This window comes from Paramisgurnus dabryanus, chromosome 3 (assembly GCF_030506205.2).
Source record: "Paramisgurnus dabryanus chromosome 3, PD_genome_1.1, whole genome shotgun sequence".
Taxonomy (NCBI): Eukaryota; Metazoa; Chordata; class Actinopteri; order Cypriniformes; family Cobitidae; genus Paramisgurnus; species Paramisgurnus dabryanus.
In genome coordinates, this window is record NC_133339.1 from 38,257,456 (window position 1) to 38,277,307 (window position 19,852).

Consider the following 19,852-nt stretch of genomic DNA (forward strand, 5'->3'; position numbering starts at 1 on the left):
ACACAACGTTTCATCAAAGTATAATATTTGAATCCATCTCAATACAAACATATCGCGTACCTACCTTACCAAAATAAACAGTGCAACGACCCTTTCAGACCCTTTGCCTCCTGTAGCTGTTTGCATCTCGCGGTAAAGCAGTAAAGTTACAGATGTTAATTTGGGTTTTTGCTCTTGCTGATCCAGGCAGTTTTTGCTGTTGTTGTTATAAAAGATGCATTTAGTTTTGTTGCTCCTGTGTAGGTTGTCAATTCAGCAGAAAAGTTTGGTGTTCTCGCTGTTTACAGACAGAGCGCATGTGAACGCGCCGATGACGTATGGTATCTGCGTGGACTCGCTGCGCGGTGGGAATTCAAATTACGCTTACGTATGAGGGACATAAAAGGAAACGTCCGTTCGGACCGAAATCTATGATTTGTTGAACATTTTTTGGTCCTACGCCTTTCACAGATGACATAAATTTTTACAAATACATTTAAACAACTTAACACAGTGATTGCTATCAGGATGTGAGGAGACTTTTAACGCCTTAAAGCAACACCAAAGAGGTTTTTTTTACCTTAAAATAACTTTTCCAAAAAAGTTTCAGTCGTTCATCCACTCGAAACAGGGTGAACGGCACTTCCACATTCACTTTGCAGCCCTCTATCGGACAAAACCGCACTAAAGAACTTTACAACCGTCGGGTAGCGGTCCTGTAGTTCGAGAGAAAACTACAAAAACTTGCTTTACGGCAGACCTACAATCCAATCAGCAGAGGTGTGGACTCGAGTCATGTGACTTGGACTCGAGTCAGACTCGAGTCATGAATTTGATGACTTCAGACTCGACTCGACAAAATGTACAAAGACTTGCAACTCGACTTGGACTTGAACATCAATGACTCGTGACTTCACTTGGACTTGCGCCTTATGACTCGAGAAGACTTGCTACTTCACACGAAAACCTGGGGAATTTTTTTTCACACGGCCGCGCCGCTCTCAGTGTATCTGCATCTGTGAAAAAAATGTGCACAACCTGCATGCAGAGAGCATGCGCGCTGCCTGCACGACAGCCAATCACTGTAGTCCCACGTTGGTTTGGATGTTGGGACCATAGATATGTATATAAAGGCTAGATGGCTCAAGGCGGAGTCAGCTGTGTCGTCACTTGGCGGCCATCTTAGGTCAGTGCTGCCATAGTGCTGCTCCCTGCTGCTGTGGACGGAAGGTGAGTGACATACGCCAACTAAAATGCTCGTAACTTGCTGAATTCTTGACGGATTTACAAACGGTTTGGTTTTTTACAAACGTTATTAACGTGGCTATAATTCTGGATGCTTTAACATGTTTCATGAATTTTTTATTTATTTTTAGTATACGTATTCAGTGTCATAGGTACATCTTTGACGTTTATAACAAACCAATCCGTTTGAAAATCGGTAAAAAATTAAGCAAGTTATGGTCATTTAAAAGTACCTGCATCATTAAAACTCAATGCTACGAGTGAGCGAGCGCCCTGTCCTAAGATGGCCGCCAAAATGCGGACGTTCCACTCAATTGGCCATCAGCGCGGACGAGCCATCTAGCCTTTATATACATATCTATGGTTGGGACCGTACCAGCAGTACAGCTCAGCAGTGGTGTAGTCCACTGGTTCTCAACTCCGTTCCTCGAGGCCCACTGCTCTGCACATTTTGTATGTCTCTCTCATCTGACACAATCAGTTCAGTTCATGAGATCTCTTCTAATGAGCTGATGATTTGAATCAGGTGTGTTAAATAAGGGAGACATACAAAATGTGCAGAGCAGTGGGCCTCCAGGAATAACGTTGAGAACCACTGGTGTAGTCTACGTGATACGCAGGTACACGCCTTATACCCACTAGGAATTGTCAAGGAATTCCGTATACCCACTAAAAATAGCGCGAGGATGCGTAACAGCATGGTTTTGTGACATTTCAAACTTTTAGTCATAGTGAAGCACTGACCAGCATGCTACACTTGCTACTTTAGCGGGTTGAAATGCATATACATATTAGGCTATATATTTGGTGTGTTTGACTTCCTGCCGACTGCGCGATCCGATCGGCATATGAAATTACTATAGCCGCGCGAAAGTGACTGGGGAGCAGACCGATGTGGCGCCACAGGCGAGTGACAGCAAAGTACCGCGAGAGTGATTCCAGTTATCAGTTATGAAACGCTCTCGCGGTACTTTGACATCACCAAGAGGTCTGCTTAGTGCCAAATTAAGTCGAACCTGCAGTGAAGCTGCTCACTCGACACTGTAAACAAACAATCCATGTGAAGTGAACGAGTGCAGCACTGCTGCAACATAAAATCCGGAGAGTTAACAACGCACATGTGAGTAAACAACATTTAAATCATCAGTCCAGTTTATTACATTATCTGGAGGTAAGGCTCCAAAGTCAATAAAATAAGCCCGTGTTTATGTCCTGATGGTTTTTAGCTGCCTTCAGCATGTTTGCTTGTGATTCACAGTGTTAAACTTTCCTTCTCTGTGTTCATTGATATATTTACGTTCAAGATGTATATGATCTTAAACTTCTGTTTGATTTGGGTGTCTAATATTAGGCAATATGATAATCTTGTAACAATAATTAAGTAAAAGCCTATTTTCATTTTTTAGACAATGCTTGTATTATATGCAAATAAGCTTTTATATCAAAGACTATGCAAATTAGAGTTAATTCATGGTCATCTTAAATGTGTATTAAATAAAAACATTTACACCATTAAATTACACATGGTAATGTTATCAATAGTTGTCAGATAATAGCTATTGAAAGAGTGGATTTTTTTCTCCTTCAATGCATGTGTTAGACACGGATTGAAGAGTGTAAACAGTTTATTTAATTTTAATTAACAGTTGAGTAGCTTTTGGCCCTGAGTTAGATGTAAGTTAACACTAAACTAGTCTAAAAATCAGTCCAGTTTCCCCAGCTGTAAATGCAAATTGGCTATTAAAGTCTTTTTTTCTCTTATAATAAACTGACATGTTCATACACATTCAGTTTATGTGTTTATGAGACTTTCAGAATGCTCTCAGTTACATGAATATCTATACTGTTTGCATCTGTGAGTGTAGTGGTGCATATGGGGTGTCGCGCTGGGACGAGTGAGCATAAGGGTCAAAGGGAAAACAAAAACCTAGACTACACCACTGCAGCTAAGTCACTACATTGACATGGCAGAAGGACAGTATGCCCTTTTGTTCTGGGCATTGAACAGTAAGACCCCTTCCTTCACTCTTTCAAGTAGCCATCCGAGTCTTGGCAGTGCCTGCTTCTAGTTCTCCAGTGGAGCGAGTTTTCAGCCATGGTGGCATCATTCTGCGTCCCTATTGCGCACAAATGACTGACAGACTTTTGGCCAATTTGATCTTTTGCGAATGCAATGCAGTATAGGGGCCTCCCTCCACCTGTCCACAGCACGCATTTTATTTCTGTGGTAAGAGGACTTGAAATGACTCGAAAGTAAAATGGTAGGACTTTGGACTCGACTTGAGACTTGTTGGCTTTGACTTGTGACTCGACTCGGGACTTGCCTTGTCTTTGACTCGACTTGACTCGGGACTCGAAAGTAAAGACTTGAGACTTACTTGTGACTTGCATAACAATGACTTTGTCCCACCTCTGCCAATCAGAGCCATATGCTGCAGTATTTATGACAGTGGTAATGAACAATTACGCTTCTAACCTGTAGGGGGAGCAAAGAGCAAAAACTCTTTAGTGTTGCTTTAAATAAGATCTTATGTTTTTTTCTATGACATAAATCACACCAGAAACATCTTAACTTGTGATTTTTAAAGCTTTAACGTGTCTTGAAAAAGGCGGTTGCTAACAGGTTGCTACATGGGACAGACATTGTCTGGGACTTTAAACCTCATTTCGCATAAAAATCTCAAAATCAATGCAACATGGGCACAATTGCCAACAAACATTCTTTCTTAGAGTAGTTTCTTATCAGGAAACATGTTTTCAGCTGTGTTTAATAGAGTTTGAAAAAACTGTTGGAAGTGAGCTCGATATTAATTTCTCCCAAGGGTTATTGTCCTTCTAGGAGTTTTCCCACTGGGTTTTCTCCTATGATGTTTTTTCGTCCCTGGGAGAGTCAGCCAACTTTGGCTTAACTTAGCACTTTACTGTATACGTCACATTATTAATACGCTGGCTTGTACGGTTTATCCTTAGCCGCTATATTCTACTTCTTATATTATCTATTGATTTTCTTAGTTCTCCCCTACATCTACTCATGTAAAGCTGCTTTGCAACAATTTAAAATTGTGAAAAGCGCTATATAAATAAAATAGAATTGAATTGAATCAAGATACTGCAGTGTAATTTGCTTATAAGGTTAGCTTTCCATGACATTTCACACTACACAACATTTCCTTGCTCACTCCAAAAAAAGCATACGTCATTTGTGACCTTTCGACCTGATTAAGTAATACGTAAGGTCACGCTGGTGCGTCACAAGGCTAGTGCAAAACAGGAAGTTGTGGGTACAAAGTGCTTATTCTTAAATTTTCTTGCCGAAAATAACAATAATTTTGCTAGATAAGACCCTTTATGTATCGGTTGGATCATTTGGAGCCTTTTGAAGCTGTGTTGAAATTGCAATTTTAAACTGCAATCTGTTGAGGTCCAATAAAGTCTATTAAATTGAGAAAAATATTTTTTCATCCACTGAACAAAGAAAGACATCAACATTTTGAATGACATAGGGGTGAATAAATTATCAGGGTTTTTTTCAAGAAAGTGGAGTATTCCTTTAATCCTAACCACTTTATCGGTAAGTCCACTTTATGCCTCCAATAAATATGTAACCACAGCCTATCCCACCTACCACTCTAAAAAAACAAACGGTGCTATATAGCACCAAAACTGTTGATTTGAATCGTAACCATAGAAGAACCGTTTTTAGTGCCATATAGCACCGGTGAAGAACCGGTGAAGCACCTGTGTATAACCATATAGGGGCCATATAGCACCACATTTGGTTCTACATAGCACTATATGGTTCTACACAGGTGCTTCACCGGTGCTATATGGCACTAAAAACGGTTCTTCTATGATTACGAGCAAAGAACCACTTTTGGTGCTATATAGCACCGTTTGTTTTTAGAGTGCGTAGGTAACATAGGCTTTGGTGACATATTTATTGGGAGCATAATGTGTTGTAGTGGCCGATATTTGTAGCTTCCTAGGACACAGACAGAGACACTTGGACTTCTTCAGCCTCCACGAGTTGTCTAGCCAGAAATTCTTGTTAAAGACCAAACCATACGATGGATGTTAGGAGTCCAGTAGGCTACAACTGGACAACAGCTTTATCTTTCTGTTGTGACATCATCAAGTCTCTCCCAAAATGTACCCTTGCGATCTAGCACCTGTAGCTCCCCATAGGTCTGTACTATTACGTCAGTGAAGTGAAGACTTCAAGTTGATCCACAAGGTCAGAATGTGTCATTTGGGACAGGGTAAATATTGTCTCAAAATATTGGAAGTATAACTTGCTGCCAGGCTGTTTTCTGTATGCGTGCTACGAGACAGATTGAAACACTAAAGATTTGACTGAATGGCCAATTTTACATAATTTAAAAACTATAAAATACAGTATTTAAATACATTTTTCCACATAATATTTGGTATTTTATATTGAGTTGTATTCTTATTTTTAATCAATTTTAATGCTCTGCAAACAAATCACCTTCTAACAAAATTTTCCCTGTACCTGGTTTTAAAGGGGACGTTTCACAAGACTTTTTAAGATGTTAAATAAATCTTTTGTGTCTCCAGAGTGCATGTAAAGTTTTAGCTCAAAATACCAGATAATTTATTACAACATGTTGAAATTGTCCTTTGTAGGTGTGAGCAAACATTTGCAGTTTTGGGTGTGTGTTCTTTAACATGCAAATGAGCTGATCTCTGCACTAACTGGCAGTGTTGTGCTTGGATAGCGCAGATTACGGGGCGGGATTATCCCCTTCTGACATCACAAGGGGAGGCAAATTTCAATGAGCTATTTTTTCACATGGTTTCAGAGAATGGTTTACCAAAACTAAGTTACTAGGTTGTTTTTTTCATGTTTTCCAGGTTGATAAAAGCACTGGGGACCCAATTATAGCACTTAAACATGTAAAAAGTCAGATTTTCATGGTATGTCCCCTTTAAAGGTGCCTTTGGTTTTGCAATCGATCTCACAGTCTTTCACTCAACTGTCTTTAAAAACTCTTTTGAACCTGGTGCCTTCTAGAAAGCATTGAGATAACATAATTTTTTCTAGTTCTGCCATCTTTGTAGTTCTAAAATATTTTATTGCGTTGAAAGTCTGAGTGGGGAGCATGGCCATGCTGCGGACAAAGTCAAGAAAAGGTGAGATACTGCTCTATATATTCAAGTATACAGTGCCCTCTTGTGTTTATTTCTGAAAATATTTCCTATGACCCTCACGTGAACATTTTCAATGAACAACACTCTCCCAATATTATCCAGTTGCAGCCCCGCAGCGCCACTATTCAGAGCACACGATGGCGCTCGTTTCAGGGCGGAAGTGGGAAGTGGGCTTCAGGACAAACGCGGTTTGTCTATCATTATAGGGAATGTTAATGTACGTCACCGCAGTGTTGCATTATGGGACGTGGGCGCCATGTTTAGAGGCACCGCCGACCGCTATGCCATTTAACTGTGGGTGTGTTAAGCTAAAACTAGGTAAACTTGAAGAAGAACCGACGAAATTGAGGAGTTTGAAAGAAAAAGAGAAGGGACCCTATCGGGAGAAACTAAGTGCTACTGCCAAAAAACTTCATTTGGACAAATAAACAACAGATCCATAGGGTTGCCAACCGTTCCGTATAATACGGAATCGTCCCGTATTTGACACATAAAATTCTTGTTCTGTATTGAACTGATACGGAACGCAGTTTGTTCCGTATTTTATGAAAATTAATTTAGTGCAAATACATGACATGAAAATATGTCAGCCATGAACGAAGACCGCGTCATTTGTATAAGAAAACCCTGACGGTGCTGTAATTTCTCTCTCTGTTTGTCTATGATCTGCGTAGCGTTGCAGCCCCATCAGGGAATGCCCATTGGTCGTTTCAGTCACTGTGATGTCACGTATCATAGCAACAATGACGACAAGTGACAACAGCGGGAAATGTAAAAATGACTGCATCCGAGCAGCCGGCGAAAAAGAAACAAGCACAAAAATATAGAATTGAATGGGAAAATGACTACCCGTGGCTGGAATACGTGAGGGACAATGAATACAAGGCCAATTGTACCATATGCCGTCGCGTTTTTTCTGTTTGTCACGGCGGAGTGTGTGATATAAAGCAGCACGCATGAGGAGATAATCACAAGAGGAGCGAGAGGCTGCGGGCACAGGATGGAGGAATGTTAAAGTCGCCATGAAACGGAAGTAGCGATTGCCTTATTTTCCCCGTGGTGACGTATATCCGAATGAAACGGCTTTTGAGATGAAATAAGGCAGGGCTGGATTTGAATTTGTCCATCGAGATCTGATTGGATCGTTTGAAGTTGGGTCGTGTTGCTAATTGCTAACCACTGCGATCTTCTCCCGGACCCCGCCCACCTGCCATACTTTTGACCGGAAGTGAAGAGAGATCGTTTTGAGGAGGGGAGGAGATTTGCATTTTTGATTAAAGATTATGAGCACACACGAATTTTTAAAAAATAATGAAGCTCACAGATAAGTCATTTGTTAATAATACCACACTATTAAAAATACATATATAGTTTTTCATTTCAATTTCATTGCGACTTTAAGGTTCATTGTCCGTCAGTCGTCTCCTGAGGCTCATATGGTATGTAATTATGTGGATTTTTAAAACTCAAATATAGTTGATAAGAAAGTGATTATATTAAAAGAGATATGATTTAGCCAAACAATCCACATATATATCTCTCCAGTGCTCTCCCTCTGTTCCTGTGTTCCTCTCCCTCGTATTGTGTCAATCATTTCTGATGGGTTTCTTATTAAATTATTATGGAGTTAGATAGCTCAAGGTTTAAAAAGGGGTGGGGTCTTTGAAGAGGGAGTATTATAAACTTAAATTAAAACCATGGTTCATTGTTGGCAAAATGATCATGATAGCCTTTATATTTCACATCTATGTGGTTCAGTCTTGTATACTTATTAGGCATACTTTGCTATTCATTAAATATTTAGGCCTAAGAAGTTGTATAAAATATATTTATCTAAATTTATTAAGTAGTTTCCACTATTTTCACCAGAAGTCTTCATTTCAGGGGTTATTTTTTTTCAAAATTATCTTCTGTGGGGGCATCTCACCGGACCCAGGCAACCCCCCGTTCCTTATTTCCATTTCAGAAAGTTGGCAACCCTAGATCCATATGATTTAGCAGCCCATGACTGGATTACGGATCCAGACGCACTACCTCTGCTCATATATCTGTTATTATTACCTTGTTTTTGGATTGAGTGCATGCACTTTGCAGGAGTTTAAAGAGCACCTATTATGGGATACACGTTTTTAAACATCCTTTTGTGTGTAAGCAGTGTTTCCCACAGGATTTTGAGGAGACTGTGGTGGTGATGACGTCACCCGCTTATTAGCATATATGTGACGTCATCATGTTGTGTTTGAGTTTGATCTAGTGTTGGCACCTGAAATATGTTTCACTTCTACTCTTTGATCTGTATCTGTATTTGATCTGTATTATATATCAAATTATATTTTAAGCCGAATTAAGCGGTTTTAAATGGTGAAATAAAAATGTAAATGGGAATCATGAAAATTCTATTTGTGGGGGCCAGTGTTGATTCTGTGGTGGGCCACCACAAATAAATCAATGTATGGGAAACACTGGTGTAAGTGTGCATTAGTACATGCTAACGATATTCAAAAAGTACATACCTCAAAGAAAACGATGACGCGAGTTATCGTCTCTAACGTTCGAGGACTACAAAAAACACTCGGATTGTAGGCAACAGTTTACTTCCTGGGATTAGTGACGTAGATAAGACCAACATTATCATAGTTCAGCCCTCTCTGCTTTGCTTGGGTACGCCCTCAAAGACGAGGGTGGGGTGGGGAGCGCCGAGTCAGAAGAGAGCTAAAATGGCGGAGGTTGTGAGTCCCTGCTTTTACTCTGTTTGCAAACTCTTGTTTCATTGTTTAAGCGACTAAATCTCGAGTAGACGCTGTCTCTTTAGATGCGAGGGCAAAATAGCACTTTATGGACTTCCACAGAGGACATCATGTTTAATACGGTTCCGGAAAAATCCAGTCAGAAGTTGTTCACGGAGTTTTCACAATAACTGCTTCTCATGAACCGAAGCTGGATTTGCGCGACGTCTCCTCTTGAAAGTTGATTACTGTGCACTTCTGGATCACAGACTGTAAGTATTCATGTTTATTATTAGCCTTTTACTGTACATTACGTAACCGGAGATTAACATAATGTGCGTGTAGAGCTAAGCTTGCAAGCTAATTGTCTTGTGTTGTAAAACTGTATTTCATAAACAACGTACCATATTTACACACGTGTATGTTGAATTATGCAGGCTTTCGTTTTTTTTTATCGATGTTGGTTTAGACATGTTTACAAACTTGCTAAGTTGCTAAGATAAATACAAATGCCAGCTAATCTGTTACCGGTAAAATTTGTTCTCATGATCAAACTCAAGAAACTCTAAGTACAGATGATTTGTTTAAAGTTATATGTATTTTACTGTTGTATTTACTTGAAGCTTTCTTAGATTTTGAAACGAATTAAACACGTAATGTGTGTTGCTAATGTTGGGCCATGTAATATGTAATACATTTACGTTTTAATGAATAGTCTAACGATTTATAGTCGTTGTACTCTATTGTTATAATATTTCTTTTTGACTGAATACATGTTTGTTTTATTTGTCTATATCCTAGATTCGCAGCTGGACACATCCTTCTACACTGTATGCAAACATGCAACATCATTACACACAGTACAAGGAGTCAGACTGGCATATGAGGAGCAAAGGTGTTTTACACATATTATGTATTTACCTAGTGAAACCACTACCAGTCTTAAATGTATAACTGATGATGACAAAGTTTTTTTTCTCTGCATAATAATAGGAACCCAGGCAGTAGCATCATTTCACAATGTTTCCATCATCATCATCAGTGGATGCCTTTGCCGTCCGTAGCCTGAGATTTCAGATTTGCAGCAAAAAAAAAATGATTTTCTCATTTATTGGAATGCTGTGCAGGTATTTAAGTATTTTAGTAACTGTGTTAAATAAAGTAGTATTTACTTTTACAATAAATTAATTGCTTGTTTATATTTTACAGGTATTTGTACCTTGCAGCCATCCATTACAATGTCACCAAGCCGTAACAAAAGCAGGAGAGGGAAAGTACAAGGCTATGTTCCCAAAACACACAAGTGACATACCGTAAGCAGTAATGTTTTATTTCAAATACATTCATAATTAAAAACTTAATGTATGAAGCAGGGAAATAAATTATCAAAACAAAAGATTTATTGACTGCAATATTTCTACAGTTATGTGGAGGATGTGATCAGGCTTGTGTTTGATGAGGTATTTGAAGATAAGCTGAAGGAAACCCCGATTCCAATGGACCTGGCATCACAGTTTGAGAGACCTTCAAAGGAGGACGTGATTGCATGCCATCTTCAGTGCAGGGGTCGTCGAAAGCCAAAATTGTGACCGATCTGATCAGGAAGCTCCAAGCGTATCTGGAGAACAACACACGACAGGATGATAACCTTATAGTGTCGTCTTAGATAGCACCAGCTGACAAAGCTTTGATATGCCATTTATCTGAATAGATAGCTGTAAGAAATGAATTGAACAATTTTTGAAACAAGAGCACAATATGGGTACTAAAGTATGTTTATTTGTATATTGTTTAACATTTAAATATATATTTGTAATAAATAAAAAAAACTTTTGACTGACTATTATATTTTCTTTAAAGTTGCATCTTTTGTTCTTTTGGGTACTTTGTTACTATAATGATACTTTAGTGTTATTGGTTTAAAAATGTAATAAAACTTACTCTAGTCCTGCACCTCAAAGGCTTATAGTCGGTACAATAAATGTTCTGTGTGTAGGGATTTAGACAATTTGTGCAAAACCTGGATGATGAATCACGCAGGTAAGAGGCCCTGGAACATGTTGCATTCTCCTTAAAACCTAATAAGTAAAAACATAGCACTTATAAGTAAGCAGTTTTTCATAATAAACTTTACCATAGTGAAATAATGTAGAACATTCATTTCAACAAATACTTTCTTTGTGCTACATTTGGTGTTTCCATATAGTTTGCACAGTAATATAGTATGTAACAGTCTTTTATAATAAAGTTTACAATAGTAAAATAATGTTAATAAGTGAAATAGTTTTATAATCATTTCAAATAAAACCTTCTATGTGCTACATTTGGTGTTTCCATATAGTTTGCACAGTAATATAGTATGTAACAGTCTTTTATAATAAAGTTTACAATAGTAAAATAATGTTAATAAGTGAAATAGTTTTATAATCATTTCAACAAATACTTTCTATGTGCTACATTTGGTGTTTCCATATAGTTTGCACAGTAATATAGTATGTAAGCGGTCTTTTATAATAAAGTTTACTATAGTAAAATAATGTTAATAAGTGAAATAGTTTTATAATCATTTCAAATAAAACCTTCTATGTGCTACATTTGGTGTTTCCATATAGTTTGCAAAGTAATGTAGTACGTTATAATTACCTTTTGGATGTCTTTGCAACACATTTTCGTCTTCGTTTAGCATTCTGGCAGAGCTAAGGACACCTTAAAAATCCAATCGCGTTCATTGACGGAGATCGTTTATATCGTAACGGCCTTCTGAACTCTCTGGATCGAGCTTGAAGTGGTAAGGCAGTACAGACACCATCGTTTATAGAGAAATATAGCGCTTGTTTACGTTGCCTGTGACTCTCAGTCAGAACCGGAAAATCCACACGTAGTCAGGGGCGTAACCTTTCAAACACACGCCGAACCCAGTTGACCAATAACAGTTGAGTAGTCATCTGACCAATCCGAATACACTAGACATTTTGGGAGGCGGAGACAGGAACTAAACCGAGCGTTTTCCAGACATGCAGAAATCGGTGAGGTATGTAAGCAATTTATAAGACTAACAGTGCATTAGTTCAAGTTTTAATAACATGTATGTACTATGGGATATTACAATAACGTGCTAACGTGCTAATTTATTAGCATAATTGGTGCTCTTTAAGAGCTATAAATCCCTACAAGCTCATAGTAAGATGACATTCTTCTTTCGGAGTCTTATGACGGTTGACAAACCAGCTAAAAGAAATATGCCATTTACTTACAATGTATTAATACCTACGTATCTTAATGATTCTATTAAAAAATATATCCGTTGTATTCTGTGCAATGAATCAACACATGTTCATAAGATGGCACTTCTGTTCTTGGCCAAGTTATTAAAACAAACAAAATGCTAAATATTTAGCAAACTTTATGTCATTTTAAAGAGTCACAAGCAGTGGGTTTGAGCAGTTGCATTTAATAAAAAATATTTGTTATAATCGTAAAAATTGTCTAAAGATTTATTTTTATAACTCATGTGGTGAGGTTGATCAGAAATGAATAAATAACGTTACATAATTTACATTTACAAGTTAGTTTGACAGTGTTAGCATAAAAACAAGACAATTTAAGTGGTTCTGCTTTTATTAATCACAAATTACTGAATGACTGAAAATGCAGCAAACATACTCGCTGATGCAGGGATTTTTTTTGAAAAGTAAAAAGTTTTTCTCCTGATTGCGGCAGGCAAACCACGCGATCCGGCGTCTTTTCGTCAGCTCCTCCACCGGCTTCCCCCAAATAAAAGCTGAAAAAACGTATTCCGTTGTTCAGTTTCCTCCCTGAACGATCGTGTGAGGGGCTGTGGCAGTTCTTGATCGAGCAGTACTGACCAAACATATCGAAGTTTATTAAAATCTCGACAGAAAATACAAAAACAACCTCCAACACACTAACTCTAATACAGCGGGATAGGAGGCGATCCTGCAAATATGGCGGATTACTCATAATGCCACACGGCGTGACGTCAACTCCACAATCCCTATAAGTGTTATATTTTATGTATTTGATACTCTGTTCACTGTTCAGAATATTGGATTAATAATAATAATAATAATAATAAATGACAAACGCGGAAGTGAGGGACCGTTGCAAAAAAAAAATTTGTGTGGTGCAGAAATATTTACTTAGGAAATATATATTTTATTTAATGTGTAGTTGAAATTCAAAAAATTTTTTAGTGTATTTGACATTAAAAATGATGCTCTGTGTCAATGTTTATTTTGTAACAAATACTTAAAGTAGATACTAATGATAAACATGAAGGAATGTAATTTCTTTATATCAAATGAAAAAGTATGTAGTGACATTACTTAATTATCTACATTAAAATGTATGTTAATAAAAAATATTTATATTCGGCTATATATTTTAGTGAATTTTCATGTATTGTTTTTAAGTACCATACGATTCAAATGTTTAGTATTTATATCAAAATTAGGCAAGAGAAATTTTGGTTTTCACGACTCAAGACCGGTTCCGCCAAACCATATATGGTTCGACTTCCGCCCGGAAAAAGAGCGCCCTGGATCGTGTGCTCTGATTCGTGGCTCTGCGGTGCTGCAGTTGGATATATCTCGTAAGTCAAATGACTTTAATTGTATCGGTATACGTATTTTATGTAAGCGTTAGAAGTTCTTTCCGTGACCAGCAGGGGTCACCAAATATCAGCCGTGAACATAGACATTAGCACTTGTAAAGTTTGTAAAGACTGCCAAACGCCCACATTACCCTTCAACCTTCAGATCATTTAACTGCGCTTGTTTGAAAATCTCATTTCCCTTCTTTATGGTTTCATGTTGGTGTCCTTGTCCTGGGAAATGACATTTCACATCTGTTCATTGTTAAACCAGAACGTTTGTACTTCAGTGTTTGCTATGCTGTTCACTGCACACTTCCTTAATACTACTTTGTTGTTTGAATTTGCTATACTGCTAGTTAATTTCTTTAGGTTAACAGTTACTTCTTTATACGAATGTCGAAGCGTAAATACACAGAAGCGTATATTTCTACTTGAGACTTTTGGCAGGCAGCAACGCTCTGCAGCTTAGTACAGTTGCTATGGCAACACTCTTGCATGAGCTCACAAGACGACATTTTTGGCAGAGGAAGTACCATCACTATCAAACATAAACCCCCACAAAGGACACAAATAGCAAGAGTTCATTTATGCACTATAATATTTGTTTTTTTTTTCTCTGTTAACATGTTTTAGTTATGTGGAAGATAGCGAGTAATCCAGATGCAGAGTCTGGACCAGGGGTCTCAAACTCAAATGGGCTTGGGGTCATTTCATCTAAGGGCGGCAGAGCTATTTTAAAGTTCAATATTTCTGTAAATGTACTGTTTAAATTCTATTATTTAGACAATCAGCAGTTACAGTATGTGACCTTAAAAGTGAACTTGACATATTTTGCCCCTGCAGCTTTTAAATTTAAACAGTTGTGGGTGTTAAGTTAATAAAAATCCAAAAAGGAGAACAACTATGGGTGAAATTGTTTTTAGTTCGACAAAAATAAGGTTAAGTGCATTGCATTGTGGTCTACAGTGTTACGCAATATGTGTTTTTGCTGCCTTATTGCATATTTTTCCCATGCAAAAGTACACAAGCTGTACACAGTAAATGTTGCACATTGCAAAATGTTGTTTTGAAGCATTTCATTCTGAACACAGCATTTGACACATGCTGCTATTATTTTTATATACAGGAAACTAAAGTTGTGAATAACACAATTCGGCATATGCTACACTGTTTGCTATGTGCTGCTACTTGATGTGGTTACTGATAAAAGACCTTCATAAATCTGAATAAACAATGCTGATAAGTTTTTACATGAAACATCTGAGGCTTTTTAAATGTCAGACATTCCAGGCCAATTTCCATTTGAACAAAATAGTAAAAGTGTATGAAAACAGGTATAGAGAATGAAACACAATTACAAAATTTATTTTGTTGCATTTAAAACAGTTACAGTAAAACAGTAGCTTTTATTGTGTGCCTTGTAATATTTATGCACACATTCAGATCGAGTACACAAACACAGTCAATGTAAAAGAAATGTTTAATTCATTCAGTTTACAAAGCACAATACTATTTAAAAGCATTTTAACAACTACAAAATTCAAAATAATTTCTCCCAATACCCCAAAAAACCTATGTGCAAAAATATCCAACTCTGTGTCTAGTTTAACTTGCCAATCCTTGAGGTAAAAACTTTCAGTCTTAAAAAGCAATTTTGAATTGCCACATGATATTTATCCTTGTTATATATATCTGAAGATTAACATATGATAGTCTAAAGACTAAAAAACCGTGATAGTTAGTATTTAACACTGCTGTTAAATACTAACACTACTGTTTTTCTGCTGGTCTGATCTGCATTTCTCAGTTTAGTTTTAGTTGTCTATCTTCTCCTTAAAGTGAACAGTTGGGTTTCTGCTAACTTTCTGAGTATACAATTTGTAACCTAATATATATATATATATATATATATATATATATATATATATTACACCAATTATTGTTATATTACATGCAACAAAAAGCCAATACAAAGGACCTGTTTCTCACATTATTTGTAAAAAAATATCAGTTAATAGACACAAAAATACATTTTGACATTTCAAGAATATAACATTTAAAAAAGGGGTACCTTTAAACTAAAGCTATTCTGTACACACCACATACAGTACCTCTATGAATCTAAACGTCATGCAGTTATCTAAAGTAAACAGTAATTTTATAAAATGAATATAACAATGCCCAAATAAATGACATTTGTTTAAAACAAGTGGTGTCTTTAAGAAAGTGTTAGTACCAATACATCAAAACTCATTTGTCCACACGTGACTAGCTCCTCGTATGATTTTAAAACTATGCATATCAAGTTTGTTCATGAACTCCCTAATCAGAAGATCCCAGTTTGAGGTCGTTAGGGCAATTAAATGACAGAATTCTGGGTAAAGTTACACCTCTTGTATGCCGCATAAGATCCAAACAATATTACAAGAACCACCAGGCCACAACTAAGAATAGCCCAAAATGTAGTGCGATCACCTGTGAAAGAAAAAAGGCATTCATGATTTTAGTCATTGATGAATCACTGTTTTTATTGCCTGAGCTACACAAAGTTGACTCTATTGAGTCATTGCGATGCAAGCAGAAGCAGTCCTCGGGCTAACTGGTAGAAACAGAAACAACACACAACGGGAGACTCTGTATGCAGTACAAACAACTATTGTTGCATTTCCTAAATCATCTAAATAATTAAATGTAAATGTATTCATAAGATTGCAAACACCCTGTAGATAGAGACTGAGCACAAATCATTAATTATATAAAAATATGAAAAACCTTTAATTAACCTTTAGATTTAACAACCTTTCTTTTACATTTTTTTTTTTTCAGAAATCATTTTATTATCTTGTAATATTTGTTCTGTTTAAGTGAATGTGAAATTTGACTCTGAAACTGGTTTGCAAGTAAAAGTGAAACACGCTCATGAAAGAATGAATTAACAATTGGCATGAGAACAGAACAGAAAACCAAAAGTACAATGCCAGCTCATCTGTGACTTTCAGGCTTGTGTGCAGGTTCATCTTCAGTACATATAGGCGCAGTTTCCTGAAAAGGGCTTATCCAGACTAAAATGCAAGTTTGAGCTGCTTTAATTTAAAAACATCTTGCCCTGACACATCTTAAAGGGATATTCCACTTTTTTTGAAAATAGAGTTAAACATTTGATTTTTACAGTTTTGGAATCCATTCAGCCGATATTCGGGTCTAGCACTTTTAGCATAGCTGAATCTGATTAGACTATTAGCATCGTGCTAAAAGATAACCAAAGAGTTTGGATATTTTCCTATTTAAAACGTGACTCTTCTGTAGTTACATCATGTACTAGGACGGAAAATTAAAAGTTGCAATTTTCTAGGCTAGGAACTATACTCTCATTCTGGTGTAATAAATCAAGGACTTTGTTGCTGTAACATGGCTGTAGGAAGCGCAATGATATTACGCACTGCCCGAAAATAATCCTGTGCCATTGAAAGTGACTAAGGGGATTTTTTTCGGCTGATGCATAATAATTTCATTGCGCTTCCTGCAGCCATGTTACTACAGGAAAGTCCTTGATTATTACGCCAGAATAAGAGTATAGTTCCTAGCCATATCTGCCTAGAAAATCGCAACTTTTAATTTTCTGTCAGTCTTAGTACACAATGTAACTACAGTAGAGTCAAGTTATGAATAGGAGAAATATCGAAACTCTTTGGTTAATTTTGAGCAAGATACTAATGGTCTAATCAGATTCAATTAATTATGCTAAGCTATGCTAAAAGTGGTACCGCCAGACCCGGAGATCGTAAAAATGGATTCCAAATCGGTAAAAATCAAATGTTTAACTCTGGAAAATGAGCATATTTTCAAAAAAAGCGGAGTGTCCCTATCAGTGCTGTTGTTTTGTCTCAAACACACCAGTATTGGTTTTTGTAAGGTTTGTTTGTAAATGTCCTATTATAACTAAGGCCTAGTCCTGGCTTAACCTAAAACCTATGGGGTGGTTTCCCGGACAGGGATTAGCTTAAACCAGGACTTGGCCTTAGTTTGATTGGGTAATATAACTAATTTTAACAAACATGCCTTACTAAACTTCAGATCAGATTTAGTTTGGAAAGCTCTTACATTTATTTTAGTCTAGGATTAGTCTAATCCCCGTCCAGGAAACCGGCCCATTATGTATTAAAAACTAACTACTAACAACCTAATTGTTAAAGGCCAAACAGTACAAACAAACCAACATTTTAGTAAGAATAATGTACTATAGGGTTAGGGATTAGGGTTAGTTCCATGTAATTATGCATAATTTACTGTTTACTGAAGTAATGACATCTAACATGTTTAACAAAGTCACCGTCAAATAAAATGTTATTGATTATTTTATCATTTATTTTTTATTTACCTGTGATGATGAACATTTTAGTGGATTGTCCTAGAGGGTTTGTAGCATTGCATGTGTAGTTGCCTGGAGTCAATGTAGTGAATGTGAGCACTGATGAATTTTTTGAAGTTGTCCAGTGCTCTGAGTACCAGGAGTAAATAGCAGGTGGATTTGCTGCTACTGTACAGTTTAGAGTGACGTCTCCATGATTAGTACTGATGAGTTCAATGATCACCTCGTGTTTTGGTCGATCTGAGAAAGGCAAAGAGAAACTTCTAAGCACGTATGCAACACATTTATAGTATTTACTTATTGATTAGCAGCTGCATAAAGGTGCATTGTGAAGGATCTCTTGACCGAAATGCAGTATAATATACATAATTACTTTATTAGTGGTGTATAAAGTCCGCACATAATGAACTGTATTGTTTTTATGTACACACACTGCTGGTCTCCTTAGATTAATGTAGCCCTAAACAAACAAACTGCTCTATAGATTGTGTTTTGTAACTACTTTGTCTAATGCAGCGTTCACACCAGACACGGTAGACGTGCAAGCGTGAGTGATTTACATGTTAAGTCAATGCAAAAACGCGATTAGGCATCCTGCGGCGCGGTACGAATGGCTGTAATAGTGATGTGATTACAGGAAGTGAACAGAGTCTCAGCGGAGTTGCAGTAGCCCCTCCCATGACGCAAATTTCCGCGTGAATGTCTCGAATGACTAGAATTTCACGCACGACTTTCACGCGAATGAACCGAGTAAACTCAAATGTTCAAGCGTCCAACTACACGCAAATAGCGCGAATGCACCATAAGATGATGACGTGTTTGTCCTGTGGTGTCTATCGTAGCTTCTCTATTTGTTTCAAAAGAGAGGGGTGCAATGCAGTTGGTTGCAATTCACAACCTCACCACTAGATGCCACTAAAAATCAACACAGTGGACCTTAAAGGGATAGTTTATCCAAAAAAGAAAAATCTCTGATACTTTACTCACTCTCATGTTGTTACAAACCTGAATAAATGTATTTGTTCTGATAAACGCGAAGGAAGATATTTTGAGGAACGTTTGTAACCAAACTGTTTACTTCCATCATAGGAAAAAAGAATACTATAGAAGTGAATGGTGCTTACAATTGGTTTGGTTAAAAACATTCCTTAAAATATCTTCCTTTGTGTTCATGAGTACAAATAAATTCAATAAATTGTCAGTTTTGTAGCAACATGAGGGTGAGTTAATGATGACAGAATTTTCATTTTTGGGTGAACTATCCCTTTAATCAATTACTTATATAACTAGTCTGACACAAGTTTCATGCTCATCTAGACAGATTTTTCACCTAATTCAATATATAGAAGGTATGCATTGACGTCACTTTTCTACGTGACCATGCCGGAGTACGCCCTGTTGAGTGGCAAACATCCAACAAAATGGATAGTGTTCAAAGCGACTGCTGCAAAAATGCCAGTAAAACTGACTATTTTCAGCTTAAATTGAATTTAGTTGGATCTGATAGCAGAGGTGGACAATACTTAAGTTACATTAGTTACATTTTCCAAGCATCTGTGCTTTATTATGGTGTTTGTCTTAGGAAAAACATTACTTAAAGCATAGAATCATACTGTGTATATTCTTTAATATTGCATATTAAAATTTATTTAATACCTAATTACATTAAAATTGTGTACTTTTACTTGAGTAAAAGTATGTTAATGTACTTAAATATTAAATGTAAAACCAAAACTTGTATTTATG

General features: G+C 37.0%; 1 protein-coding gene and 1 long non-coding RNA gene across 2 annotated transcripts in view; one reads left to right on the forward strand and one right to left on the reverse strand.

The window, feature by feature from the left end:
* LOC135775426 (uncharacterized) overlaps window positions 1-19,852 on the reverse strand; it is a 47,434-nt gene that overhangs the window by 5,278 nt on the left and 22,304 nt on the right. Inside the window, exons 14-15 of the mRNA XM_073814121.1 lie at window positions 18,116-18,346; window positions 16,163-16,212 (exon numbers count right to left, since the gene is read on the reverse strand). Of these exons, the coding sequence (XP_073670222.1) occupies window positions 16,163-16,212; window positions 18,116-18,346 (281 nt within the window). The remainder of the gene's footprint in view (window positions 1-16,162; window positions 16,213-18,115; window positions 18,347-19,852) is intronic.
* On the forward strand, window positions 8,884-10,685 carry LOC135732415 (uncharacterized). The gene is made up of 5 exons (XR_010526750.2): window positions 8,884-9,394; window positions 9,924-10,017; window positions 10,116-10,249; window positions 10,332-10,435; window positions 10,546-10,685. It is a non-coding gene; the product is annotated as an uncharacterized lncRNA (long non-coding RNA).